Source organism: Paroedura picta, chromosome 15 (genome assembly GCF_049243985.1).
Source record: "Paroedura picta isolate Pp20150507F chromosome 15, Ppicta_v3.0, whole genome shotgun sequence".
Taxonomy (NCBI): domain Eukaryota; kingdom Metazoa; phylum Chordata; class Lepidosauria; order Squamata; family Gekkonidae; genus Paroedura; species Paroedura picta.
The window spans coordinates 18,576,754-18,604,428 of NC_135383.1; the positions used below are offsets into that span (position 1 = coordinate 18,576,754).

General features: G+C 47.9%; 1 protein-coding gene across 3 annotated transcripts; it reads left to right on the forward strand.

The window, feature by feature from the left end:
- On the forward strand, positions 1-27,656 carry TRPV2 (transient receptor potential cation channel subfamily V member 2). Of its 3 annotated transcripts, none has more exons than XM_077311856.1 (17): positions 1-604; positions 3,333-3,577; positions 6,479-6,612; positions 8,544-8,696; positions 10,199-10,336; positions 11,790-12,088; positions 12,733-12,909; positions 14,232-14,390; positions 16,333-16,428; positions 17,283-17,353; positions 18,277-18,442; positions 19,619-19,685; positions 20,870-21,177; positions 22,643-22,761; positions 22,891-22,979; positions 25,021-26,431; positions 26,549-27,656. In XM_077311856.1, exons 2-16 carry the CDS (start codon positions 3,408-3,410, stop codon positions 25,092-25,094), a joined length of 2,220 nt encoding a protein of 739 aa, XP_077167971.1. In that variant the 5' UTR covers positions 1-604; positions 3,333-3,407; the 3' UTR covers positions 25,095-26,431; positions 26,549-27,656. The 3 variants fall into 3 exon arrangements, with proteins under 3 accessions (XP_077167971.1, XP_077167972.1, XP_077167973.1); XM_077311857.1 differs by having other exon boundaries at positions 3,347-3,577; XM_077311858.1 differs by having other exon boundaries at positions 3,401-3,577.
- Positions 27,657-27,675: the final 19 nt, after the last annotated feature.

A 27,675-nucleotide genomic window follows, 5' to 3' on the forward strand; every position in this document is an offset into this window, starting at 1 on the left:
GGCTAAGATGGTGGTTTTTCTTGCTTCCGCTTCCTCAGTATCACACCACAAACGAAACAGACAGAGGGAGGGAAGCCCAGCTCTATCAAGACATCGATCCCATGACGAATGCCAACCAGAACGTTTTTTATTTTTTTAGAAGCCTTGTGATGAACACGAGAGACAGATCAGCATTCACTCTAACAGGAGAAAGAGCCTTATAGCTTCTGTATCGCCTGCTTTGGCTCCTCCATCTTGGCAAGGCAGAGGTTAAGGCATGAATTATCCACTGTCTGTCCTGATTTTAATGCTTTCAGTGGGAATTTGAAAAAAAAAGCGTTGTCTTTTTCTCGACGCTGCAATATTTACCGTTCTGTGCCTGGCAGGTGAAAAATCCATGGATCCCCTCCGGAATGGACTGCACTGCACACCGCCCAGCGCATAAAGATCATTAATGTGCGGATTTGGAAACCAGCACGTTTGCCTTTATGGGAAAACCTGCATCGTAATTTTGCAAGAGGAGGGTGTGTGAAATCGGACGTTGGCTCCCTTGAGAGCGACCAGCGTCTGACTGATTCTGCTCAACAAGATATTAGAGACAGGGTGGAATAAACCCCACCGCAAGGTAAGGATATAATTTTAATTCCCACCCCCAGCCTGAGACTAGTTAAGGCTCTTGCATGCTATATAAAAAGAGATCGGTGAACCTCTGTGCTCAGCCCCAGTAGCATTTTAAGAAACAATGGTCAGGGGGCCTCAAGGCATGGACAGAATCCATCCCCGTGCCGATGAATAACACTTCTTTGGAAATAACTCCACACATCTGAAATTAAGAAGCAGGCTTGTGAGGTCTGCAGTGGGATGCCAACCTCCAGGTGGGACCTGTGGATCCCCTGGAATTATACCTAATCTCCAGACAAAACAGATTAGTTTTCCTAGAGAATATGGATACGAGGGTGGAATGTAGGACATCGTACCCAATGAGATCCCTTTTCTCCCAAGGCTCCAACCCCCAATCTCCAAGTGTTTCCCAACCTGGAGCTGGCAACGATACCCCCACCCCTGCCGGTGGCTAGGTAGGACCTGGCAACCCTAAGCCAGTACCCACTACTGAAAAGAGATTAACAGCTGTTAAAATGGTGTGTGTTTGGAGATTGGTGTATTTCTGCTTGTCAGGGTTACAGAGCCTCTGTCTAGAAGGGAGGTTGTCGTTTTCTCTCTGGAAGTCAGTCTGAATGCACACGACTCCCCTTATCCTAGGGATGCCAGCTCTGGGTTGGGAAATACCTGGGAATCTGGGGGGTGGAGCCAGGAGTGGGTAGGATTTGGAGCAAGGAGTATATTGCTATGGAGCCCACCCTCCCAAGCAGCCATTTTCTCCAGGGGGACTGCTCTCCATCAGCTGGAGACGAGCTGTAAAATCAGGGGATCCCCATCTCCCACCTGGGGACAAGCATCCCTACCCTCACCCACAGGCACGCATGCAGAAAGTTCAAAATCAGAGCCTCTGGGTCTGAAATCAGAAGCATCTTCTATAGCTGTCTTAGGGTAGGCCCAATTTGAACCCTGTGGGTTGTCAGAGCTAGGGTGCACAAGGAAACTTTTTTACATCAGGTATTACCTAAAACAGAGTAGGCAGCCTTGTTAGGGAGGCTGAGAGTGGCTTCTCTGCTCCACTAAGTAGGAAGAGAGCTTTTTTGTTTTTGTTGTACCCTGCTTTTCACTACCCGAAGAAGTCTCAAAACAGCTTACAATTGCCTTCCCTTCCTCTCCTCACAACAGACACCCTGTGAAGCAGGTGGGGCCAAGAGAGTTCTGAGAGAACTGAGACTGGCCCAAGGTCATCCAGCTGGCTGCCCGTGGAGGAGGAATGGGGAATCGAAGCCAGTTCTCCAGATTGGGGGCTGCTGTTCTTAACCATGGCACCCTGGCAGAAGGCGCTTGGCACAGGCTGATCAGACACATTACTTCCTGAATCATGCCCTTCCTTCTTCCTCAGCCAGTGTGTGGCCAGCCTTTTGCTCTTTTGAGCTCTCCGTTACTTTTACAAGTGCCAAACGTACCATTTTTGAAGTCTTTTGTTTCAGACCACCCTGCCCTTCCATAAATATACACCCTGCATCGAAATCCATCTCAGTATCATTTGGTGTCCCCAAGGGCCCCTCCCAGCAAGGTTGCCTTCTGTGGAAGGACCTCTTTACTCCCCTCCCCTCCCCCCAAATGCATTAAAGAGATGAAACCAGCAATTCAGATAATGACCTCAGTTCTCTGTCTGGCTTTTGTGATGGTTTTTGCGTTGGGTTTCTGCCTTTTTCAATTAATTTTTTTTTAAAAGCACAGGAGTCATTGAAATGTTTGGTCAGCGTTTTGTTTTGCTTAATTTTCTTCTGAAGGAAAACCTAATGTTATTTTTAATTGGATTTAATTGGATTTAAGATTGCATAATAAATGAGAACAGAAATATGCATTAGCTGAAAGATTTGAAATAACGTTCCACTGAAATATTTATACTTGATTGTATCAATTGAACAATTCTTTGGGGGGGGGGGAAGGTTTGCCAAACACTATTCAGTTGACATCCAAAATGGGTTTGTAAGGCCGGAAGACACTTTTACTGGCATAACAAACATCCCAATCCAAGAAAACGTAGCTCAATACCAGAAGATAAACCACACTGTGCAAATCTAAGCTTGCCCCTTCCGCATTGACAAACAGCGGCTGTTTACTCTCAGCATATTCCCAGTACATCGGCAATCTTGGTAAAATCCCCTTCACCTAAAACATTGATTTTATAGCGGCGATCTCAGATCTGCACCTGGAATTTAGATCTGTCAAATAATCCTGAATTATAGCTCATTGTTTCAAAAAGGATGGACAGTCCAATACAATATGGATTAACGTGTCTAGGACTTCAGGGGTAGTCAAACTGCGGCCCTCCAGATGTCCGTGGACTACAATTCCCATGAGCCCCTGCCAGCAGGGGGTGGCAGGGGCTCATGGGAATTGTAGTCCATGGACATCTGGAGGGCCGCAGTTTGACTACCCCTGGTTTAGACAATACCTTTCTGATTTGACTTGGTGGAACCTTCCCCATGACACGTTTGAGATAAAAGAGTTTCTTACTGCCAGTAAAACGGCCCTCCTTGATAAATGGGAGTCCAGCAAGAATCCCCCAGTCACAGCTGACCCCCGCAAAATGGTGGGGCTGGTTCTCCACGGAGGTGATAGCTCAACATCTCCCACCCTCTCAGCCACTGGATGGGCCAGACAATTTCCCCAGACCTTTTCCCCTGATAACGAGTTACTGTTTTTGCACTGTAAGCCCCAACTCTTTATTCCCATTACACCCTCAGTCTGTTTTCTGCAGCTAATGAACTCCTCTCTTGGCGTATTCTCTCTGCCTGCCTGACAACTCCTCCAGTCCGACCATGTTGCCATTATTAGAGGTTGCTGACAGCGTCACTGAAGAATCGGAGGCAGCTCAGAATTGGGCAGATGACAGGAAAGATGAGTTGCAACCTTTGGACACTCCCTTCCAGAACGAGAGCCAGTCCACGGCAGTGATCAGGATACGGAAAGATTATCGGGGTAATTCCGGGTAAGGAGGTGCATTATGTGTTCGCCACCCCCACGCACAGACATCTGCTAACTGATGCACTGCTTTAGAGCAGAGGTCCCCAACCTTTTTATCACCGGGGACCACTCAACGCTTGACAATTTTACTGAGGCCCGGTGGGGGGGGGGTTAGTTTACTCCTCTACTCTCAACCACTGCCCCAACGCTCTCTGATCGCTATGGTAATGTTTAAACATCCCTTCAAAATAAGATACAGACATGCCACAACAATGAACATAAGGAACATTTTATTTTCATGGAAATCTTAACTCATGACAATGACAAATCAATGGGAACCCTGAGCTTGTTTCTCTGCAAAGAGATAGTCCCATCTGGGAGTGATGGGAGACAATGACACCCGAAGTGTGTTGTAAAGGGCCGGGGGGGATGAAGTAAAGGGACGGGGGGGGGGGAGAGGGTGTCCTTCTGGGCCCATCTCCAGTTAGTCGAAGGACCACATGTGGTCCGGGGCCCACAGGTTGGGGATCGTTACTTTAGAGGATCAAAATGGGAGGCAAACTGACATCCTGGAAGTAAATTCATATGGGCAGCCATGTTGATCTCAAGTAGCAGAACAAAGCTTGGGTTCAGTGGCACCTTTGAAGACCACCAAAGTTTTGTTTCAAGTATAAGCTTTCGTGTGCAGGTGTACTTTGTCAGACAATGAAACGGAATTATAAGACCACCTATAGGAGCAGAGAGTGGGCCATACACAGCGTAATGAAGATGATTACAAATAAAAGAGTCTTGCAAAAAAAATGAGCCAAGTTTATCAGCTTGGGTTCATCTCTGAGGGAAAAACATAGCAAAGGAACTAAAAAGATCAAGATTAAACTCTGCACGGCTGGGCACTTGTGGACATGCTTCCATGCTTGGGTGGAGACAAATGGAACATAGTGACAGGTTTTCTTTTCATTACTCTCAGGTTCCACAGTTGGGAATGCATCTATCCCTTAATCTTTGAGCTTGACAGTTTTCTTTCCTTTACTATGTTCTCCCCCTTCCCCGAGTTGAACCCAAATGTATGATGACCTGATAAACTTAACTTGTTAATTCTGAAAGGCCCTTGTATCTGGTAAAAATCATCATTATGCTGTGTAGTAATCCATGACCCATTCTCTGCTTACCGTATTTTATTCTTTTGTTGTAAACTGCCACGAGCCTTTGAGAGCAGCAGTATATAAGTCAAAATATACATAAACAAACAAAGAAACAAATAAATGTGGTCTTGTCGTTCCTGTCTCATTGTTTGACAAAGCATGCTATGCACATGAAAGCTTACCCATTGAATAAAACTTTGTTGGTCTTAAAGATGCACTTTTTGCCACAATAAGAACCCAAAGCAGCTTACATCTCCTCCATTTTATCCTCCTAGCAACCCTGTGAGGTAGGGCTGGGCTGAGAGTGCATGAGTGGCTCCAGCAGGTCACCCAGCAAGCTACCATGGCAAAGTGAGTATTTGAACCTGAATTTCTCAGAAGGCAACTTCATGTGTGCAAGCTCTGTGAATCAGGACCCCAGAATGGGTATACAAGCTGTTCTGAATGGGTTTATGCTCCCCTTGAAAGCTGCACAGTTTGGGGGTTCTCTCAGCCCCACCAGCCTCACAGGGTGTCTGTTGTGAGGAGAGGAAGGAAAAGATCATATAATCATAGAATCATAAAGGTAAAGGTATCCCCTGTGCAAGCACCGAGTCATGTCTGACCCTTGGGGTGACGCCTTCTAGCGTTTTCATGGCAGACTCTATACGGGGTGGTTTGCCAGTGCCTTCCCCAGTCATTACCGTTTACCCTTCAGCAAGCTGGGTACTCATTTTACCAACCTCGGAAGGATGGACGGCTGAGTCAACCTTGAGCCGGCTGCTGGGATCGAACTCCCAGCCTCATGGTCAGAACTTTCAGACTGAATGTCTGCTGCCTTACCACTCCACCACAAGAGGCTCTCATAGAATCATAGAATCATAGAATAATAGAGTTGGAAGGGACCTCCTAGGTCATCTAGTCCAGTGGTCCCCAACCTTTTTATCACCGGGGACCACTCAACTCCTTTTACTGAGGCCCGGTGGGGGGGGGGGGTAGTCGAAGGACCACATGTGGTCTGCAGCCCACAGGTTGGGGATCGCTAATCTAGTCCAACCCCCTGCACTATGCAGGACACTCACAACCCCATTGCTCATCCACTGTAATCTGCCACCCCCTTGAGCCTTCTCAGAATCAGCCTCTTCGTCAGATGGCTCTCCAGCCTCTGTTTAAAAATCTCCAAAGATGGAGAACCCACCACCTCTCGAGGAAGCCTGTTCCACTGAGAAACCGCTCTGTCAGGAACTTATTTCTGATGTTTAGACAGAATTTCTTTTGAATTAATTTCATCCCATTGGTCCTGGTTTGTCCCTCCAGGGCAAGAGAGAACAACTCTGCTCCGTCCTCTACATGGCACCCTTTTAAACACTTGAAGATGGTTATCAAATCCCCTCTCAGTCATCTCCTCTCCAGGCTAACCAGACCCAGCTCCCCCAACCTTTCTTCATACGCCTTGGTCTCCAAACCCCTCACCTTCTTTGTTGCCCTCCTCTGGACATGCTCCAGTTTGTTAGCTGCCAATCTGATTGGACAGTACTGACTTCATTGAGATTTACAGATCCAGAGCAGAGATTCATGCAGAGATTCAACAGTCAGCATTCCCTGAAGCTGTGGCGTCTTGTTTATGTCTCTGCAACAGGACAAATGCATCTCTTGTCCAAAATAATAATAATAATAACCATTTGGATTGTTCTGCGAAACGCCTGGAAAACTAGGGTTCCCCAGCCTCTGGGCTCAACTTCCTTGTCTCCTATTTCCCCAAACTCCTGTCATACTGAAGAAATAACTTTGCTTTTCTTCTGCAGCCCCAAGGATCCAGACCCCTTCAACAGAGACCGCATCTTTGGAGCTGTGACAAGGGGGAGGCCCGAGGAGCTGGAAGGCTTGGCTGAATACTTGCGAAGAAGCCACAAATTCCTCTCCAACTCTGAATACAGAGGTAGATGCCTGCACTTCCTAGCCCAAAAGCTTGGCATAAAAGAGGTGTATTCTTGTACAGACTGGGGCAACTCTCTCTCAGGTTAAGAACAGGCTCAGGATTGCCAAAAGGAGCCATGCATCTGTGAGGATGTGCACGGGGACAAACGAGAGATGACACTGTGGTCCTCCTAAGCACCAAGAATATGGAGCATCACTGCCCCAGACATAAGAGAAGCCATGTTGGATCAGGCCAGTGGCCCATCCAGTCCAACACTGTGTGCCACACAGTGGCCAAAACCCAGGTGCCCTCAGAAGGTCTGCAAATGGGGCCAGAACTCCAAAAGCCCTCCCACCGTGACCCACACCCCCAAGCACCAAGAATAAGAGTCTCGCTGCTCCAGACACAGTGTCCCACCTATGCTTTGTGGCCACTGATGGATCTGTGCTCCATTTCTAGATCGAATCCCCTTTTGAAGCTGTCTATGGCTGTAGCCACCCCCACTTGGCCATGAATCCCACTTGTTAATAACTTTTTAGGCGGAGTAGTCCTTTTAATCAAGTCAAGTCAAGTCAGATTTCATTGCATGTAGCCATAGGCCATTACAATACAAAAGGGAAATATAAAAGGATTTAAAACATTTCAAATCAGTAATAAAAAGAATGTGCAATCTCAGACAACCATCACTTAACATCATAAAAACATTTCCAGACTACATATGTCCACCTATCCTAAAACTCCTCTAGGTACTTGCTCTCTGCGGCACCACTCTGGCCCTTATTTTCTTTGCTGCAAGGGCAAATAATGACATTTTGTTAGAAACAAATGAATTAGTATCTGCTAACAAAAACACAAGTTTTTCCTGGTCAGATTTATCATTTAGCCCATCTAGTAGGCTAGTCCTTTTAATCAATCAATCAATCAATCAATCAATCAATCAATCAATCAATCAATCAATCAATTGATGCGACACCTGCTCATTAATTTCATTGCATGCCCGTGAGTTCTCGTATGGTGAGAAAAAAGAAAAGGACTTCTTTCTCTTATATTTTAATTATTATTTATTAGATTTGTAAACTTCCCCCTCCTTGTCAGCTCGGGGCAGCCAACGTCATATATAATACATTTCACAAGATAAAAATTAGTCACAGATGTGATCATTTAACCCCAAAGCTCTGAAACAGTTTTAAAACGATCAAAATTAAGCAGATTCGTGTCTTTTTATTTCTCACATGGCGCGTGTGCGTGAAGTGTAACAGAAAGAAGACACGGGCCGACAAAGAAAAAAAAACTGGGAAAGAATCTTTAATATTTGTGAAACCCCAACGTATCTCACCACAGGCTTCTTCTTCTTGCGCTGTTATAATGCGAGAATAAAAGCAACGTTCAATGCAGACTTGCATGAAATTAAAATACATGTATATATTGAAAGTGGTTTTTGTTCTTGCATTATTACAGTGACATCCCCCATGACAAAGCTTGGCACAAGGCATTTTGGAATTTCACAAATATTAAAGATGCTTTCCTTACAAACACCAATTGCGTCTTTCTATTTTTTTCATGTAGCCAAGAGATCCTACAATTGTAGCCAGCCAAAAGACATGCAGAGGGGATTGGCCATTATCCTGTCTCTGCATCGTGACCCCTGGTGTTCCTTAGAGCAGGGGTAGTCAACCTGTGGTCCTCCAGATGTCCATGGACTACAATTCCCATGAGCCCCTGCCAGCAAACGCTGGCAGGGGCTCATGGGAATTGTAATCCATGAACATCTGGAGGACCACAGGTGGACCACCCCTGCCTTAGAGGTCACCCATCCAAACACAAACTGAGGCTGACCCTGCTTAGTAGTTTCCAGGATGTGGCCTATCCGGGTCAGGGCATCCAGAAGACAGAGCCCTAGAAGTACAAGCTACAGGAGATGGTGGAGCTGAGCTGAAATTCCTCTCTTCCAGATGGGAAAACAGGAAAGACGTGTTTAATGAAGGGCTTGCTGAATTTAAAAGATGGGACGAACCCCACCATCGCAGAGCTGTTGAAGATAGACAAGGAAAGTGGGAATCCAACCCCCCTAGTCAATGTTGCTTGCACTAGCAGCTACTACCAAGGTACGTGTTCCTGGGATTACGTGGGGGTGGGGGGAGGATTGTGCTGCAGGTGAGCAAAGACTGAACGGTCACACCCTGTTGATAGATAACTCCGGGGGTCCCCAACCTTTGTGAGCCCGTAGGCGCCTTTAGAATTCCGACCCATTGTGGTGGGCGGAGCTCAAAATGGCTGTCGTACAAGACCTGCCACAGGAAGCAGAGCCATTCACAAAATGGCTGCCACGGTCGACCTTCAGCCAAACAGCGAAGATCCTGGAGCAATCTTTTAAAAAAATCTGTACACCCAATCAGAAAACGTGCTGGGCAAAAATCCCACTTTGTCATGCTCAGTTTCTAAAAACACTTGGTAGGTGCCAGGAATGGGTTGGGGACCCCTGATTTCCTCTGTAGCTGAATAGCCTGTTTCCAGCCAAGTGTTTTATTTTTTAAAGTCTACATAAAGCAGGTTTTCTCCACTTATTTTACTCTTGAGAAAGCCCTGAAACCTTCTTAAGGCTTTGAGAAACCCCAGATGTGGTGCAATCGTGCAGAACAGGAGTAGTCAGACTGCGGCCCTCCAGATGTCCATGGACTACAATTCCCATGAGCCCCTGCCAGCATTCGGAGGGCTGCAATTTGACTACCCCTGGTGCAGAATATGGTTGGGAAACATAGCTGTGGACATGCCCACCCGGGGCCCCTCCCCTCCCCTTCCCGTCCCCTCCAGGCCCATCGTTGGCCATTTGGAGAAGAGCGGGTGGATTGACATGACCATATTTGGTCATATCACCTGATATCACCTGATAAATGTTTAATGTATTTAAAAATATATTTTAAAATAATTAAACCCACCCTGTTGTGCCAAGGAGCAAGCTTGAAGTCCGGGTCAGGATTGTTGCCTACAGTGTAATTGACCAGCGTGTGTCTCCCGGATTTAGTCAGTTTAAAGTGAAACTGACCTATAACAGGATGTATTGTGTGGCTTTTGTATATGAGTTGGGGTTGGTTGTGGTTTTCTTCGGTTCAGTTTTTGCCTCTTTCTGGGACCGCAATAAAGAGCTGAAAAAAAAAAAACTCCCAGTGTCCTGGGCCATTTCCACACTGGGAACTTCATTGCCCTGACTCCCGTGCGGGAGCACAAATCTGGGGCGGACAAGGTGCACAAGGCCAAGTGCTCCCCCGTGAGGGAGCAGGAAGAGGCAGGGCAACCTGCCCCAGCTCAAATTCCAACCGGCAGCCCGGCACAAAGCCTCTAGTGTGGAAATGGTCCTGGCCTCTGAGCCCATTCGGGAAACCCTTCCAGGGCCATCAAGAAACCTCAGGGTTTCACGAAACCTTGGTTGAGAACCCCTGACATACAATATCCCTCCCTTCTGATCAGTCATAATGACTCGGTTGTCACCTGACCCCTCCCCTCTTGGATGCTATCGGAATCCAACCATTCTGTCCTGGAGAGCAGCACTGGGTGTTACATCAGACTGGATGCTGGAGACGTGATTCTCGTGTGAATTTTGGTTCCCCAGGTAACACAGCGTTGCACATCGCCATTGAGAAGAGGAGTTTAGAGTTAGTGAAGCTCTTGGTAGAAAACGGTGCCAACGTCCACGCCAAGGCCTCCGGGGAGTTCTTCCAGAAGAAGAGAGGAGTGAGCTTCTATTTTGGTACGTTGGCCAGATGACCCCAGGTCTGCTTTTGGGGGTGTCTATTTGTCACCTATAAAACATCGAAGTATGTACACCAATAACACCAATTTTTTAAAAAACCTTTACCTAATATGTTTCAGAGCCTCTTGTGGCGCAGAGTGGTAAGGCAGCCGCCTGAAAGCTTTGCCCATAAGGCTGGGAGTTCAATCCCAGCAGCCGGCTCAAGGTTGACTCAGCCTTCCATCCTTCCGAGGTCGGTAAAATGAGTACCCAGCTTGCTGGGGGGTAAACGGTAATGACTGGGGAAGGCACTGGCAAACCACCCCGTATTGAGTCTGCCAAGAAAACGCTAGAGGGCGTCACCCCAAGGGTCAGACATGACTCGGTGCTTGCACAGGGGATACCTTTACCTTTACCTTTAATATGTTTCAATCAAATAGATCTTCATCAGAGGTCAATTGTACAGATGCACACAGGTATAATTAACAATTTCTTTTACAGTTTTCAACCGGGGATGGTGGGGAAAAAATGTGGGTAACAGAAATAATATGAAAGTAGTGCTACCATAATCTCTGATGAAGATCTATTGGATCGAAACAGGTCAAGGTCAAAAAATTACTTGGCATTATTGGTGTACGCACTTAGATGTTTTATGTATGCCAAACAGACATTCTTTTCTGGTTTTAAAACATCTGAGCTCTTATAGTAAGCTGCTTATATTGTTCTAAACTTGATTTTATCCCGAACCTTTTTGGTTCTCACCTGTATTTCAGGTTGGGTTTTTGTTTCCCTTTTTGTTATTTGTTGTTGCTTTGGGGGATTTCTGTGCTGGTGGTGCCCCCTGGTTAGGGGACGTGCAAAGAGGTCCCTTTCATTTTAATTTGCGGCTATATATTGCAGCTTTAGTTTTGTCTTGCCCGTTTTCATGTACGGTTGGCGGAAGATCCCATGTCAGAAATTGACTGGAAAGCTGGAGTCAAAGGAGTGTGGCCAAGAACGGCAGTAGCATTGCTAGCCTGAAGTTGTTTCTCCTTCCTTAGGATAACTTTTATTCTTCTTCAGTCTTCTGTGCAGTCCCACAGGCCAGCCACTGGAGAGTCCTACCAGCATATCCGAAAATGTCCTGGGGGAGCTGATCCCCTCCAGAGTGCATTAGCAACTGCCCTCCCTCCTGCTCCACTGTAAGCTCTCTTTTTTGAGCTTCTGCTTGCTCGGTTCTGGGGGAGAACTGAGGGAAAGGGGAGTGCCCCCTCTGGAGCACATGGCCATTTTTGGCGGGAAAATGGCCACCAGCGCACTCTGGAGGAGCGGGGCTCCCCTAAGATTCTTTCCTTCCTAGGGAAGTGCTGGTAGAGACCTCTGGTGGCCAGCCTGTGCTAGTGCAGTCCCGCTGTGTGCCTTCTACGAAGACAACTCGATAAACAACCACTGCAGGTCACTGCAATGTCTGTTTTTCTCTTTCTGCATTCAGGCGAGCTCCCCCTGTCCTTGGCTGCTTGTACCAATCAGATGGAAGTGGTGCGGTACCTCCTGGACAACCCTCACCAGAAGGCCAGCCTGGCAGAAAGAGATTCGTTGGGCAACACGGTCCTCCACGCTTTAGTAATGGTGGCCAACGATACGGAGAAGAATACGGAGGTTGTCGTCAGAATATACGATGAGATCCTGATGGAAGGCTGCATGATCGACCCGCTATTGGATTTGGAGGAAATAGCAAACAGCCAGGGACTAACGCCGTTGAAATTAGCTGCCAAGACCGGCAAAGTTGAGGTACACCATTTGGTGTTTTTTTCCACTGGCCGATTGTAACTGAGAAAAGATCATAGAAAAATCATAGAATCAAAGAGTTGGAAGGGTTCTCCAGGATTGTGTAGTCCAACCCCCTGCAGAATGCATGAAAATCACAATGACCTTCCCGCATACAGAGACCCCAATTTCATGCTCAAATGATGTCCCTCCTCTCGCTCTCTCTCTGTCTCTGGAGTGAATTTTAACTTTTTCCCCCCTTTCAAATTGTGCCATACTTGTTGGTTTTCATATAATTTTATTGTGATCTACCCTTAGCCCTGACCTGAGTCCTGTATATCTAAGGGACCGTCTCTCCCAGTATGTGTTCGCCAATCTGGTGGTGAATTCATTAATTCATTAATTCATTAATTCATTAATTCATTAATTCATTAATTCATTCATTCATTCATTCATTCATTCATTCATTCATTCATTCATTCATTCATTTTAATGGATTTATTAGGTTTTTAGACCACCCTCCTGGCAAGCTGCTAGTCTATGCTGTTTAAGCTGTTTTACTGATTGTTTTATGCTATTGTTGTGAACCAGCATGAGCCCGTTCACGGACAGGGGTGGTCTACAACCTGAATGAATAAATAAATAAAAATAATTTCCGTCTTCCATAGATTTTCAAGCACATCCTTCGTCGAGAATTCAAAGAACCCAAGTTCAAACACCTGTCTCGCAAGTTCACCGAATGGACCTATGGACCGGTTCACATCTCTCTCTACGACTTGTCCTCCATCGATAGCTATGAGAAAAATTCTGTGCTAGAAATCCTGGCCTACAGCAGTGACACTCCGGTGTGTTGGAAACAGAGATATACAAATGTGACCCCTTTGCCCCCTCATTTCGTTCTATTTTTGTGATTTTGTTTTTGCCGCTGTTGCCATCACTTCATTATTTCTCTTTCATGACATTTTTAATAGCCTTTGTACGTGCCTGATACAAATATGGGAGGATATTTAATGGCAGACAAGTACTAACTGGTTCATTTCACACAACCGGCAAGCAAAATCAAGACAGGGATTTTGGAGTCCAAACGGTGGGGCTGAAAGATTTAGTCGCAATGGCCTATAAAAACCGAAAAATTAGTTCTGATTGAAAATGAACCCTGCTTAAAAGAGGCGTGATTAGTGATGTACAGTTGGATGGAATCTAGTCAAAACGGGAAACAAATAAGCATTGTTCTTTAATATCATTCTTATAGGTCAGGGGTAGTCAAACTGCGGCCCTCCAGATGTCCATGGACTACAATTCCCAGAAGCCCCTGCCAGCATTTGCTGGCAGGGGCTCCTGGGAATTGTAGTCCATGGACATCTGGAGGGCCGCAGTTTGACTACCCCTGTTATAGGTAATCCAGACTGGAAGATGGACGACAGCTGTAATGTTAGGAAACGTTTTGACCTGGCTATTGTCTGGTTGTCCGGCGTTTAGGAAGCTCCTGCAGCAGGGGGACAGGGAGAAACCTTTACCATACGAAGGACGCAAAGCCACACTGTCACTTGGTTTTCAGTTGCCCTGATTCTTCTTGCTCCTGCACAGGGGCCTTTGGCCCGCTCTTCTCCTGTCCGGCGTGGATTTTCGCTATCGCACGAGGGAGCTGAAGGACAGGAAGTGGGAACTTCCTCGTCAATCATTGAGAACTCCCCAATCACCTTCCACCTCCATTTGAGCGCCCCCCTCCCAAGTCTGAAATAGCTGGCTGGTCCAGGAGTGGCAGCCTCTGAATCCAAAATAAATAAAATTAAAATAAACAAGTGCACTCAAAAAGCAGGAAGTTTCCTGTTGAGCCAGTTAGGACACTGAAGGAGATAATTTGAAAACCATCAGGGAGTTCCTCTCCTATCTATGCTAAATATACATCTTCTCCGATGCCCCCTGCAGGACACCCTTTGTATTCTGCTCCGTTATGCACACGGAAGATCTTGCATATTCCAACAGACAGACGCACACAGCTACCCTCGGAAACTCTCTGGATGCCTGATTGTGGCTCTGATTTCCAGGGTTCGTTAGAGAAAGTCACGGGAACAGATGAATACAGTCCCGTGTATGGGCCCTAAGAAGAGAAGCTGCCTGGGGCATATGCTGATTAACGTACTGTTTGTCTTCCCGACGAATGCAGAATCGGTACAAAATGGTCGTGTTGGAACCGCTGAACAAGCTGCTCCAGTACAAATGGGACTCCTTTGCCGCCAAGCGATTCCACTTAAGCTTGATGACATACGCGGTCTTCATGGTGATCTTCACAGCCGTCGTCTATTACCAGCCGATGGACAGGAAGGTGTTGCTTGTTTTACTTATTTGTGATTTATTTACGTTCTTTTTTTCCGCTCTACACGGGACCCAGAGTGGCTTGCTGCCTCATTGACCTCAGCTCTACCTTCTCCTCGCAACACCCCCACCGCCAAAAGAGATTGGGGTGAGCCCAAGGTCCCCCAGCAATCTTCTATGGCAGAGTAACGCATTATCCTACAGGAGCTGAATGAGCCCAGGGGAATTAGCCTCTGCAGCCTGGAGCTGAACTATAAAACCGGGGTATCCCCAGGCCCCATTACCTGGGGACGGATATCCGTAACTCAGCTTTTAACCAAGGATGCTGTGTCCTTTGGTTCCTGCAGGTGACCCACAGGTATTGTGGAGAGGCAGGTTGTTCTAAGCAGGGCACCACTGGGACAGTGGAATGCATCTGTCGGCTGTTCTGTATTCCTCACCCTCTCCATATCAAAACATTCCAGCTAGTTGTAGATTTTGTCCCTGTTCAAATGCATGGTTTCCCGGAAGACTTTCAGCATCCTTGTAACCTGTATTGGTTGTCAAAATACCTGAGCAGTAGGTTCTTAAAGCTTCGCTGGCTGTAGCTGACGGAAGAATTTGCCAAACAATGGAGCTTTTGTCTTTTGACCCAGATGGCTCACGTTCTTGGCAGATCTCAGGAGCTAACCAGGGACAGCCCAGGCTAGCTTTTGGATGGAAGACCTCCCAGGAATACTTGGGCTTTGACGCAGAGGCAGTCGAGGGTAAAGTACCTCTGAATGTCTCTTTCCCTGAAGCTATGACTTGTTAGCGCACACACACAAATGAAAACGCAGGCTGAGATAATGTCCTGAGTATAATTTGCATTGTCTGATGTACTGAGATGAACGATACACAGACAGATATGATTTTAGGTAATTCATTAACATGGCTTTTTCTGTATCTTAATGGTCTGTAATCGAGTTTCACAGACTGATACGCTCCATTTAGATAAAAGAGAGTCAGAAATTCAATAATACAAGGAGCCCAGCCCAGTCTGCCAAGCTAGTTCAGTATGGTGATACTTTGTTCATGGCTCATTCCGCTCCTGTAGGATAATGCACTTTCAATGTGGTTTTGCAGCTGGATTTTCCTGTGCAGAACAGGAATATCTATTTCGAAAGTGCATTGACAGTGCATTAACCGTTGTGTGCAGAATGGGCCCAGGGTTCACCAAAGGCCTCAGCAAGGTTCCTGAGAAAGGCTCAGTTTCCTTGTGCAGCTGCAAACGCTGGTATGCATTGCAGTGATGCCCTTTAGAGTCGGTGTGGTGTCGTGGTTAAGACTGGCAGCCTCTAATCTGAAGAATGGGGTTTGATTCCCCATTTCTCCTCCATGTGCACCCAGCTGGGTGGCCTTGGGCCAGTCACAGTTCTCTCAGAGCTCTTTCAGGCCCACCTCCCTCACAGGGTGTTTGTTGTGTGGAGAGGAAGGTGATCGTAAGCCGCTTTGAGACCCATGAAGCCTGCTGGTTGACCTTGGGCCTGTTACAGTTCTCTCAGAGCTCTCTCAGGCCCACCTACCTCAAACGGTGTCTGTTGTGGGAAATGGAAGGGAAGGTGATCATAAGCTGCTTTGAGACACATACAGCTAGCTGGGTGACCTTGGGCTAGTCACAGTTCTCTCAAAAGTTCTCTCAGACCCACCTACCTCACAGGGTGTCTGTTGTGGGGAGAGGAAAGGAAGGTGATCGTAAGCTGCTTTGAAATTCCTTTGGCTAGTGCAAAGCAGGGTATAAAAACCAGCTCTTCTTTTTCTATTCTTGGATGATACCCCAACATCTGGTGCCTCACCTCGTCTAATGGTCAGTCTGATCTTTGTGGCAGCCACCCTCCTGAAAAACCTTCTGTTCTTTCCAATGGAGTAAAGAGAAGAGGGCAGATAGCATCTAAGGTTTCTCACCTGTGTTGGCTTTCTCCCTCCTCCCACAGGCTGAACTTCTCGGGAAGTACGCTGGGGCAGATACGCTGAGGGTGATTGGCCAGGCCACTGTCTTAGTGGGTACTATTTATATCTTTATTGCTCAGGTAAGGACACCCCCCTCTCCCTCTTCCTGCTGACACCATGGGCTGTATTGCCGCACTATTGGCCCTTTGCACTATTTTCCATGGGGATATTTGATTAATTTTGCAGAGTTTGCCCAGGCATGGAATAGCCCAAGAAGCATACTATAGAAGTCAAACTGAACACTTATTCAATTAGATCCAGTTTATGTCCAGGATACAGTCAAAAGGACAGAGAGAAGCATAGTCTAAAGCAGGGGTAGTCAAACTGCGACCCTCCAGATGTCCATGGACTACAATTCCCAGGAGCCCCCTGCCAGCATTCGCTGGCAGGGGGCTCCTGGGAATTGTAGTCCATGGACATCTGGAGGGCCGCAGTTTGACTACCCCTGCTCTAAAGAGTCCTTTCCCTATCACGCTTGGCCAACTGAAGCCAACAATATAAGTATGAGAGTAGGAGCACATTGTTTGTACAGGAGAGATTGAGATGTGTGACTCTGTGGAAGGCCATGTGGAGAGAGGGAGGGGACAAAGCGTGACTCCAAGTAGAGCCATGCAGAGAATGGGGGAGAACAAAGCATACACAGTGAGAGGAAGGGTCAGAGGTTGGCTTGTATGGCATCAGGTGCATGGGCGTCTGAGAGCATTGTTTCTACAGGAGAGACCAGCAGAGACATGTGACTCTGAGGAGGGCCATGTGGGGAGAGGGAGAAGACACAGTGAGAGAGGAGGGGTCAGAAGGTAGCTCCCTTCAGAGAAAGGCGGTCTTTTCAAGGAGATATCACTTATACACAGTTAGAGTGTTGTACGTTTAGGCATGTTGCATGGCTCACTCCAACACTTTCATTCTGACCCACTTTCCCTTTTCATTTGTTTAGGCTCTTTTCTTATGGAGGAGGCGGCTCTCCTTGAGAAGTCTGCTCTCTGATGACTGCATTCAGGTTTTGTTGTACGTTGGGACTGGGGGAGGGACCGGGGGGGGGTGAGGACTGTCAGTCCTCAAGATTCTCTAGTATCTTTTTGGTCAACTAAGCCACTGCCCCACCTTAGAGGTAGAATTAAGGGAAGCAGAAGGTTTGGGGCAGTGTCCACTGGGTTAGGGGGGCTGGTGTCGATGGGACACCAGTGACCATCCTGTGTTGGTGCCTCAACACCCAGCAAAAAGTAAATAGCTGTGAGTCTCAATTTAGCAACTGTAATAGTTTTAACATAAATGAATAGGATGGCAATAGTTTGTAGCGGTTAAGAGTGACGGACTCTAATTCTGGAGAACTGGGATTGATTTCCCACTCCTCTTCCACATGCCGCCAGCTGGGTAACCTCGGGCCAGTCACAGTTCTCTCAGAGCTCTTTCAACCTCACCTACTTTGCAAAGTGTCTTCTATGGGGAGAGGAAGGGAAGAGATTGTAAGTGGTTTTGCTTTAGCTGGGTGACCTTGGGCCAGTCACAGTTCTCTCAGAGCTCTTTCAACCTCACCTACTTTGCAAAGTGTTTTATGTGGAGAGAAGAAGGGAAGAGGATTGTAAGCTGCTTTGTTTTAGCTGGGTAACCTTGGGCCTGTCACAGTTCTCTCAGAGCTCTCTCATGCCCACCTATCTCACAGGGTGTCTGTTGTGGGGAGAGGGGGGGAAGGCGGCTGTCAGTCACTTTGAGGCTCCTTTGGGTAGAGAAAAGCAGGGTACAAAACCCCCAACTTCTTTTCTTCTCCTATTTTCACTGTACCCTATAATTTTAATTTGGGGCGGGGCAAAACCATCGTTCTCCCTGGAGAGATGGGCAATGTTTCCTGCCGGCCGGTGGAAGAATATCCCCCTACCTAATGGTACACCTTGGGCAGCGTGTGATCCTTTTGTTCTCCTGGCCTTTCGCAGGTTGGTGCAATCGCTCATGCTGTTGATTACGGTGCCTGTCTACTTTATGGGGCTGGAGGAATACGTGCCTTTGATGGTCTTCTCCCTGCTGCTGGGCTGGACCAACATGCTCTATTACACCCGAGGATTCCGGCTGACGGGGATCTACAGTGTCATGATACAGAAGGTGGGCGTGAAAGAACTGCCTTCCATAATCTTGTTGCTGCCTGCTTTCCGTGCTGGGGAAAACATCTTGGGTGAAGTTGTCTATAAAATGCAAGCTACAGGTTGTCGTGTGGATTAGGGGTGCCAGGTTCCCTTTGGCCACTGGCAGAGGAGCGGGGGGATGGGGTTGCCAGATCCAGGTTGGGAACTCCTGGAGATTTGGGGGTGAAGGACAGGGACCTCGGTGGGGTACATGGCCACAGAGCCCACCCTCTGAAGGAGCCATTTTCTCCAGGGGAACTGAGCTCTGTAGTCTGGAGATGAGCTGTAATTCCCGGAGATTTCCAGGTTCCACCTAGAACAGTGGTTCTCAACCTTCCTAATGCCGCAACCCTTTAATACAGTGCCTCATGTCGTGATGACCCCCCAACCATAAAATTATGCAAGTGTTCTTGCACGTAAATTAAACCAAAACTGACCAATGGCGTGAAAATCCATTCTTCAGGATTGTATAGAAATTGTTTTTTCCCAGGGGTTTTCAGTTCAGTTCTGCCTCTTGTCCCACCATGCCGACCTCGCTCTTTTCCGCTGCTCCAAACAGATGAACACTCTCTCTTGATCTACCCCGCAGGGCTGTTGTGTGGATAGCAACATCCCCCCCCCCCCCCGGCCAAGCTCAGTGGGGAAGAGATGTTGAGATCAGTTCCCCTGGAGGGGGATCTCTGTAGATCGGCTGTAATGCCAGGAGAGCTCCAGGCATGGCTGGGAAGCTGGCATTCCTTTTTACAGACAGACGCAGATGCATTGTCTGCATCTCAACTGTCTTATTCTCCTTTGCTTGGGACAGGCCAGGGTGACTCTCCTTCCAGTTGTGGGAGAAGTGTCACCACAAGATGATCCTGATTTCTCATTCAGGAGGGTCACTTTGTTGGTCTAAAACAGCAGAACAAAGTCCAGAGGTTCTTGGAAAGCCAACAGAATTCGATTCTGGGCATAAGCTTCCATGTGCAGGCACAGTCTATCTGAATTGAACCTGTTTCGCCCACCGTTACATATAGATGGTGGGTATGGGCTAATTGGACTCAAGGTGCATAGGTAACTGAGTGACAAGCATAACTATGCCTACCACCCACTTTACGTTGATCCGTAGTTGGCTTATGGAGACGGCGCATAATCTGCTTCCTGCTCTTCATTCCAGACGATCCTGAGGGATCTCCTCCGCTTCCTCTTGGTCTACCTGATCTTCCTTTTTGGCTTTGCAATAGGTGAGTTCTGTTAGTCCAGGGCAGGGACCATGGCCCAGCAGAAGAGCATCTGTGGGGCATGCAGGGAAACGGTGCTAGATTTGGTCCTCAGACTCTCCTTCTAAAAGGGCAGCAACAGGGAGGAGGAGATGTGAAACCCCTTGATCTGAGTCCCTGGGGAGACAGGGGATGGAAAGTCAATACTCTCAAGGGCATTGATGCTCTGACCCTGAATAAGGGAGTTTCCTTGGTTCGAGAGATGATGGATTCAAAGAGTGTGTGGGTCTTTGTGTGGGAGCTATACTGTCTTTTAGCATAGGCAAGGGGCTGCGGGGGGTGTGTGTGTGTGTGTCACAGTATGGTGCAGACCCTGGAGCCCAAAAAATTTAATTTTAATAAACTAAATAGATTTAAGCCTCTTTGGGGTAGAACCCATTTTTTAAAATTAAGTGCTAATATTTATTAAAGTTAAAAACCCAAGTCTCATAACATAGCCTCAATAAAATCAGTGCAGACGCATTTCGGGGTTACCGCCTCTGTCAGTGGCCAGGCATGAAATGAGAACCGCATACCTGAAACACAAGAATCACACTGTTATACGCAGAGTTGGCTCCTGTACATAAAATGATATTTTATATACTCAGGACATGATGGACCTTAGGAAATTCTGCGGACCATAAAATTATAGGTAAAGGTAAAGGTAAAGGTATCCCCTGTGCAAGCACCGAGTCATGTCTGACCCTTGGGGTGACGCCCTCTAGCGTTTTCATGGCAGACTCAATACGGGGTGGTTTGCCAGTGCCTTCCCCAGTCATTACCGTTTACCCACCAGCAAGCTGGGTACTCATTTTACCGATCTCGGAAGGATGGAAGGCTGAGTCAACCTTGAACCGGCTGCTGGGATCGAACTCCCAACCTCATGGGCAGAGCTTTCAGACGGCTGCCTTACCACTCTGCTCCACAAGAGGCTCTCATAAAACTATATGAGGCCTCTAATATTTCAAAAGCAAGCCCTGGCCCAGGTCACAACTTTCAGGGACCAGTAATTGTCATGTAGGAGGCCAACCTTTGTCCAAAAGATGCTGCGGGACCTTCTGGTCCTCAGAATTGACTAAGGCCCATAATGTCCTTATGGATAGGAGCTAACTCTGCATAAAACGAGGTTCTCCGAGGGGAGCTTTTGACTTCTCAGTCTCTCGTTCCAGCCCTTTTCACCCTGACCAACGAGGGCGTCCCGCCGTCCCAGAACAGTTCTGCCCCCGTCACGGAGGACGAGAAGCCCAAAGGCACATACACCGGCCTGTTTATGGCTTCCCTGGAGCTCTTCAAGTTCACTATCGGGATGGGGGACCTGGAATTCCACGAGCACATGAAATTCAAATACTTTGTGATCTTCCTGCTCCTCCTCTTTGTGATCCTGACGTACATCCTCCTTCTGAACATGCTGATCGCCCTGATGAGTGAGACGGTCAACAAGATCTCTGGGTACAGCCAAAGTGTCTGGAAGCTCCAGGTAAGTCCAGCCCTAGGGTTGCCAACTTCCAGGGGCCGACTGGAGGCCTCCATCTATTGCAACTGATGTCCAGGTGAGAAGAGATCAGCTACCTGGAGAAAGAGGTTGCTTTGGAAGAAGAAGAAGAAGAGTTGGTTCTTATATGCCACTTTTCTCTACCCGAAGGAGGCTCAAAGCGGCTTGCAGTCGCCTTCCCTTTCCTCTCCCCACAACAGGCACCCTGTGAGGTGGGTGAGGCTGAGAGAGCCCTGATATCACTCCTCGGTCAGAACAGTTTTATCAGTGCTGTGGCGAGCCCAAGGTCACCCAGCTGGCTGCATGTGGGGGAGCGCAGAATTGAACCCGGCATGCCAGATTAGAAGTCCGCACTCCTAACCACCACACCAAACTGGCTCTGGAAGGTGGACGCCGCCTTAGGCCCTCCCCTTCCTAAACCTCACCCTCCTCAGGCTCCACCCCCAAAATCTCCAGGTGTTTCCCAACCCACAGCTGGCAAACCTGTCCCACGCGAATGTCCCCTCCCCTCTGCTAGACCCAGCTCCATTTAAAGCAGCTATATGCCGCTTGCTCTGCCAAAGAGAAGCTGAAAGCTTCTTGCTTGAGCCTTTCTCTGGGTCTGAAGGCATAGCTGAGGTGCAAAACAGGACAAGGGGGAAAGCGGAAAGCAGCTAGGCTGGCTTTGGCAGAGGGGAACTAGATCCAGGCAAGAACCCCCAAGGAACATTTGCATGGAGTGTGAGAAGCAGGCCATTTTATGTATTTACCATTTGATTCATAAGGCCATCCCCCTTGGCCCAGCTGTCTTGGGGCAATGTGCATCACTTGACATGGATTAAAACTTGTTAAAATCTATAACAACATGGGCGTCCTTTGCTTCTAGGTTTCTCCCACTTTCCCCTCCTGCGTTGATAGTCAGATCCAGAGGTTACAGGGGAGAGTGTTATGGGGAGGGGGGGGGATTCTTGGATTTTTTTGGTAGCCCAGCCTCAACCAAATGCCTGGTGGAAGGGCTGTGTTTTGCAAGCCCTGTGGAACCAGGTAAACCCAGGTCTCTGCTGGCAGCTCATTCTGCCAGGTAGGGGCCAGGACTGAAAAAGTTGAGGCCAGGCACAGGGATCACCAGCCTGTTGGAACCAGCTGAGTGCAACACTCTTTAGGGGACATATCTGGGTATATTGAGTTGTGTATTGTGGTTGTCTTTGCCCATGAGAAGCTGCTATTACCATGACGGGCCTCGTAGATGAAACCCCATTCCCCACAGGCTCTCTGGATGAGAACGGCTTTCTCTGCAAGCCGCTGTATCTTCTGGCCAGCTGTACTGGTGGCCCCCGGAACAGAGCACCCCTCAGGCCGTAGGCTCCTTCTACAGGGGAGGGATACTGAAGCAAGCCCCCTCCCCGCCTTAGGCCTGAGAATGTGACAACTAGAGTCTGTCAATCAGCGTCTCCCCATCCTGTGTCCTCAGAGAGCCGTCACTATCCTGGAGATAGAGAAAAACTGGCTTTGGTACTGGAAGAAGCCGCAGAGGTCTGGCTGCTTGCTGCCTGTCGGCCCGGGAGAAAAAGACAAAAGATGGGTCTTCCGGTGAGTCCGTAGCTGGAGGCATCTCTCCCTCGTCCTTGTGTGAGGATGGGATGCATATCGGGGCGCTCTTTGGCTTTGCTCTCCAGGCCGCACGCTGGAATATGTTTCGTGTGTGTGTTTGTGCCCTAGAGTGGAAGAGATCGACTGGGCCAACTGGGAGAAAGAGGTAGGGGTTCTCATGGAGGATCCTGGGAGCTCCGGGGACTCCGAGGGTAAAGGTAAGAGCTGCCCTCTCAACTGTTCCAAAATCCACCTTGAGCCCATCCATCATCCGGGAGAGCTGCTTGTTTGGAATGACGGCAGTGCCAAATAATCCGTGTCTTTTGGTAGTTCTGTCCCCTCCCCCTGCATTTGGTTCTTCCACTCTTCCCAAGCTCCACCCCCAAAATCTGCGGATATGTGCTTAGCCAAGTTCCACCCACTATGAATTCCACCCTTCTCAGGCTCCACCCCCAACATCTCTAGGTATTTCCCAAGCCAAGCTCCACCCACCCCAAATTCCAGCCTTCTCAGGCTCCACCCCCAACGTCTCTAGGTATTTCATAGAATCATAGAATCATAGAATTGGAAGGGACTTCCTGAGTCATTTAGTCTAGGGGTAGTCAAACTGCGGCCCTCCAGATGTTCATGGACTACAGTTCCCATGAGCCCCTGCCAGCAAATGCTGGCAGGAGCTCATGGGAATTGTAGTCCATGGACATCTGGAGGACCACAGGTTGACTACCCCTGATCTAGTCCAACCCCCTGCACCATGTAGGACACTCACAACCCTCTCGCTCATCCACTGTATCCTGCCACCCCCTTGAACCTTCGCAGAATCAGCCTCTCTGTCTTCCCAAGCCAAGTTCCACCCACCACAAATTCTACCTCCTCAGGCGCCATTCCCAAAATCTCCAGGTATCTCCCAGCCAAGAGCAGGCAAACCTACTTGTTATGCAAAGCTGAGCCAGAAAATAATTCAGGGGGAAGGAGGAAAGATCCCTCCTGGCCTCCCTCAAAGTGCAGAGTCCATGGCCGTATCCTGTTTTTTTTTAACATTGGGAGAGATAATCGCAGAATGCGCCTGCGGAACTTTGCCATCTGTGACAAAGCGTCATTTCACCCTAAGAAAGCCAGTCTCGACCCGAGGGGAGGCAGCTTTCAGGTTTGGGGTTCTGCAGGTTCGTTGATTCTCACAGGATCCTGCCTGCCAGCCAGCTGAGGGCCCTGACTTTCTGTGGTGAAAGGGCTCAACACTAGCCTCTGTAGGACTTCTCCACGGGGGCTCCCCAAATGGGGAAAGCCCTCCCCTCAGCTTCTTGAGGCTTTGGCACCAGTGTGCACCCTTGTATTCAAGGGCCAGGTTCCATTGCCTGAGCGATCTTTCTCCCACTTGGGACATCGTTACAATGTTCTTGTGTCCCTTCTCTCTTAGGGTTCCCAGCTCTGGGTTGGGAAAAACCTGGGGACTCTGGGGGTGGAGCCAGGAGTGGCCAGGACTTGGGTCAGGGAGGGACCTGAGTAGGGCCTAATGCTATGAATTCCGCTCTCCAAAGCAACCATTTTTCCACGGGAACTGGTCTTCGTTGCCTGGAGATAAGCTGTAAGACCGGGGGATCGCCAGGTCTCATCTGGGGACTGGCATCCCTGTCTCCAGCTGTGGTCCATGGACATCTGGAGAGCCACAGTTTGGCCACCCCTGGCATAGAGTTTGGCCCTAAATGCCATTTCCCACTTAGCCTGCAGGGCCATTACTCGCCACTAGATGGCTGCACCGTATCTGTTTCCTAAAACTTCACACCAGCCTTTTGGTTGTGTCCCCCTCACCACACCCCACTTCGGAAATCGACTTTATATGAAGTTGGATGTTACTGAAGGTATTATTTTATCGCCTGCTTAAACACTGTGCATGCCACGATTCCCATTTAGGCAAGGTTGCATCTTTGAAGTGGGTTGCCATCCTTCAAGAAATGTGCCTCCAACTTTAGCGCTTCTTCCTCTCACCCAGGCTTTCTCAAGCAGGGTTTTGTGAAGCCCTGGGGTTTCTTGACGGCCCTGGAAGAGTTTCCCGAATGGGTGGAAATTAATTAATGTTTAATATTTTATTTAAAATGCGTTAAATATTTATTGGGTGATATGGCCATATATAAATATGAATAAATCCAATAAATATATGATCCTACCGACCCGCCTCCCCTCCCCTCCCAAAATGGCCAATGATGAGTCTGGAGGGGTGGAAACAGCAACAACAACGATAATAAAATCTGTCTCCCTTTCCAGGGAAGGGTCTCTGGAACTGGGTAGCACGGGCAAAGACTGCGGCATCCACTGCGGCGTCCACACCGGAGGAGTAGCTACTCTCACATTGCTCTAAGCCAACGAACAAGATGGCTGCCAAGAAGAGACAGTGTTTGGCGAACCTGGCTGCAAACAGGGGCTGAAATCCTTAGGCCGTTGGAACAACGTCAAGAAAGAACCACGATGGGAGTGGCCACTGAGCCAGGGTTCACGTTGGGATCCGTGCCTTTGAGACTTTCTTTTACCAGGCCTGACTTGAAACCGTTTATAGTTGAGCGTCCCTCTCAACAGATATCAACAGCCCGAGGTTTAACCGCTTCATTCATCCCCACGGGGTCCCTGGCTGCTTGGCTCTCTGCACTGCGTACAGCCGTCAAATGCACAGAGTCATTTCAGCTTGACAAACCTGAAAAATTGCTTGGCTAGCTAGATCAGCCTTTCTTTTTTTGTTATTAAGAAGGCCCTGAAACATTCCTCAGGCTTCGAGAAACCCAAGAAGTGTTGTGATCGTGTAGAGTGTGGTTGGGAAGCAAAGGGGCTCTCCCCTTCCCACCCCCTTCAGGCCCATCACTGGCCATTTTGGGAGGGGGGTGGTAGCGATCAGCATGAACATATTTTCTGATAAATAATTTATATAACTCACTCACTCAGGAAACCCTTCCAGGGCCCTTCAAGGGCCTTCACGAAACCCTGTTTGAGAAAGACTGAGGTAGATAATTAAGCAATAGATCAGTGGTTCTCAACCTTCCTAATGCCGCGACCCTTTAATACAGTTCCGCCTGTTGGGGTGACCCCCAACCATAAAACTATGCAAGGGTTCTTTCACAAAAATTAAACCAAAACTGACCAATGGTGTGAAGATCCATTGTTCATGACTGTATATAAATTGTTTTTTTCCCCCTGGGATTGCTCAGTTTAGTTCTACCTCTTGTCCCACCATGCTGATCTCACTCTTTTCCACTGCTCCAGAGAGACAAATGATCTATCTTGATCTACCCTGCAAGGCTGTTGTGTGGATGGCGCCCCCCTGGCCAAGCTGCTTGCCCTGACACGACCCCTGTGAAAGGGTCATTTGACCCCCAAAGGGGTCCCGACCCCCAGGTTGAGAACCACTGCAATAGAATGACAGTCAGGTGAACCACAAGGAACATACAATTGGAGATCTATTGATAATCAGGAGAAATTGAGTTAATGATTATTGTGTGAGCAAATAACCTTTAGATCTAAGAATATAAAAACTGGAGTGGAACGTATGTGGTCATCAGTCACCATGTATTGAATTTGCGCAAGGGAGTTCATAATCCTTCAATAACCACAGGAAGAATGTAAATTCAAGGAACTGAACCATTTGTCTATGAAGGAGGCTAGAACATTTAAATGTCTTAAACCAGGGGTAGTCAACCTGTGGTCCTCCAGATGTTCATGGACTACAATTCCCAGGAGCCCCTGCCAGCATTTGCTGGCAGGGGCTCCTGGGAATTGTAGTCCATGAACATCTGGAGGACCACAGGTTGATGTAACCCTGCCTATGTGTGGGAACAAAGGTGGAATGTGTGTTCTGTGTAAGAAAATTATAAATAAGGGTCTGAAATACCGGTCGCTCTGCAGATTCAAGGTGGCTTGACTGCCCACTTCTTGGGCCAAATAAAGATGATTGACTCTGCTGTCTCAAAATGGGTAGCCGTGTTGGTCGGAAGTAGTACAACAAAATCTGAGTCCAATGGTCCCTTTAAGACCATGCACACAAAACCTCACACCTTGAATAAATCTTGTTTGGTCTTAAAGGTGCCATGGGACTCAAGTTTTGTTGCTGCTCCATTGCTTCGTTTTCTAACTAGCCAAACAAATTTTCAGCCCCTCAAGGGGATTTCCTCCAGCACCACACTCTTGAACCCCTGTAATCCATCACTTAATGTCCTGTACATGGATGAAAATGCCATAGGGCATGAAAAGACCATTGGATAGTGAAATGCATACAAGAGGATTTGAGAAGGAAAGGGTTGTGAGAATTCTCCCACGGGGGCACCCTTGGCAGTTTACCGCACCCTTCTCTCATTGGTTAGGCCTTGAGCTCTGTTGGCCCTTCTGTGTTTCCTTTTACATGGGACCTCTCTTCTCCTCTCCCTTACCTGGGCTTGGAGTTGGAGCAAGTTAACCTATTTAAAGTTCACAAGAAGTTAAATGTGCCTGTACGAATACGTTATGTAAGACATGCTTCTATTTTTGTAAGTGAAATTTCTTTCTCTCATTACCATTGGAATCAGATCACCTTTGTAATTGGTTTGAACGGCATTTCCCCCCTTAACTGGGAAACATGGAGGATTGGGTATGCTGCATAAAGCTACTGAACTTCCAAGGCAATTGATTTTCTTTTTACATTTAATACAAGATCCCCTAGGCAACATGGTCAAAAGAAGTCTAAATTATGAGAAGGAAGCACGGGGACTTTGTATTGTGATATTTTACACCCAAGTAAGAGGGGTGGTGGTGGAATACTTCTGGATCTGGAGAGTGTAGTATGGTGTATCAGGAAAAAATGCTGCTACATGATACTTTGAGAACCAGGAAGAATAAAGAATCTGCAATCTCTCTTGGTTGCTGCTGATTTTGTATGCCTATGCTGGCTCTTGGAGAGTA

Excerpts from the sequence above, each read along its gene's own strand:
- TRPV2 (XM_077311856.1), top strand. The coding sequence starts at position 3,408 with ATGTTGCCATTATTAGAGGTTGCTGACAGCGTCACTGAAGAATCGGAG. Across the intron at positions 6,613-8,543 it reads CTCCAACTCTGAATACAGAG|ATGGGAAAACAGGAAAGACG; the intron begins GTAGATGCCTGC and ends CCTCTCTTCCAG. Across the intron at positions 16,429-17,282 it reads TTTATATCTTTATTGCTCAG|GCTCTTTTCTTATGGAGGAG; the intron begins GTAAGGACACCC and ends TCATTTGTTTAG.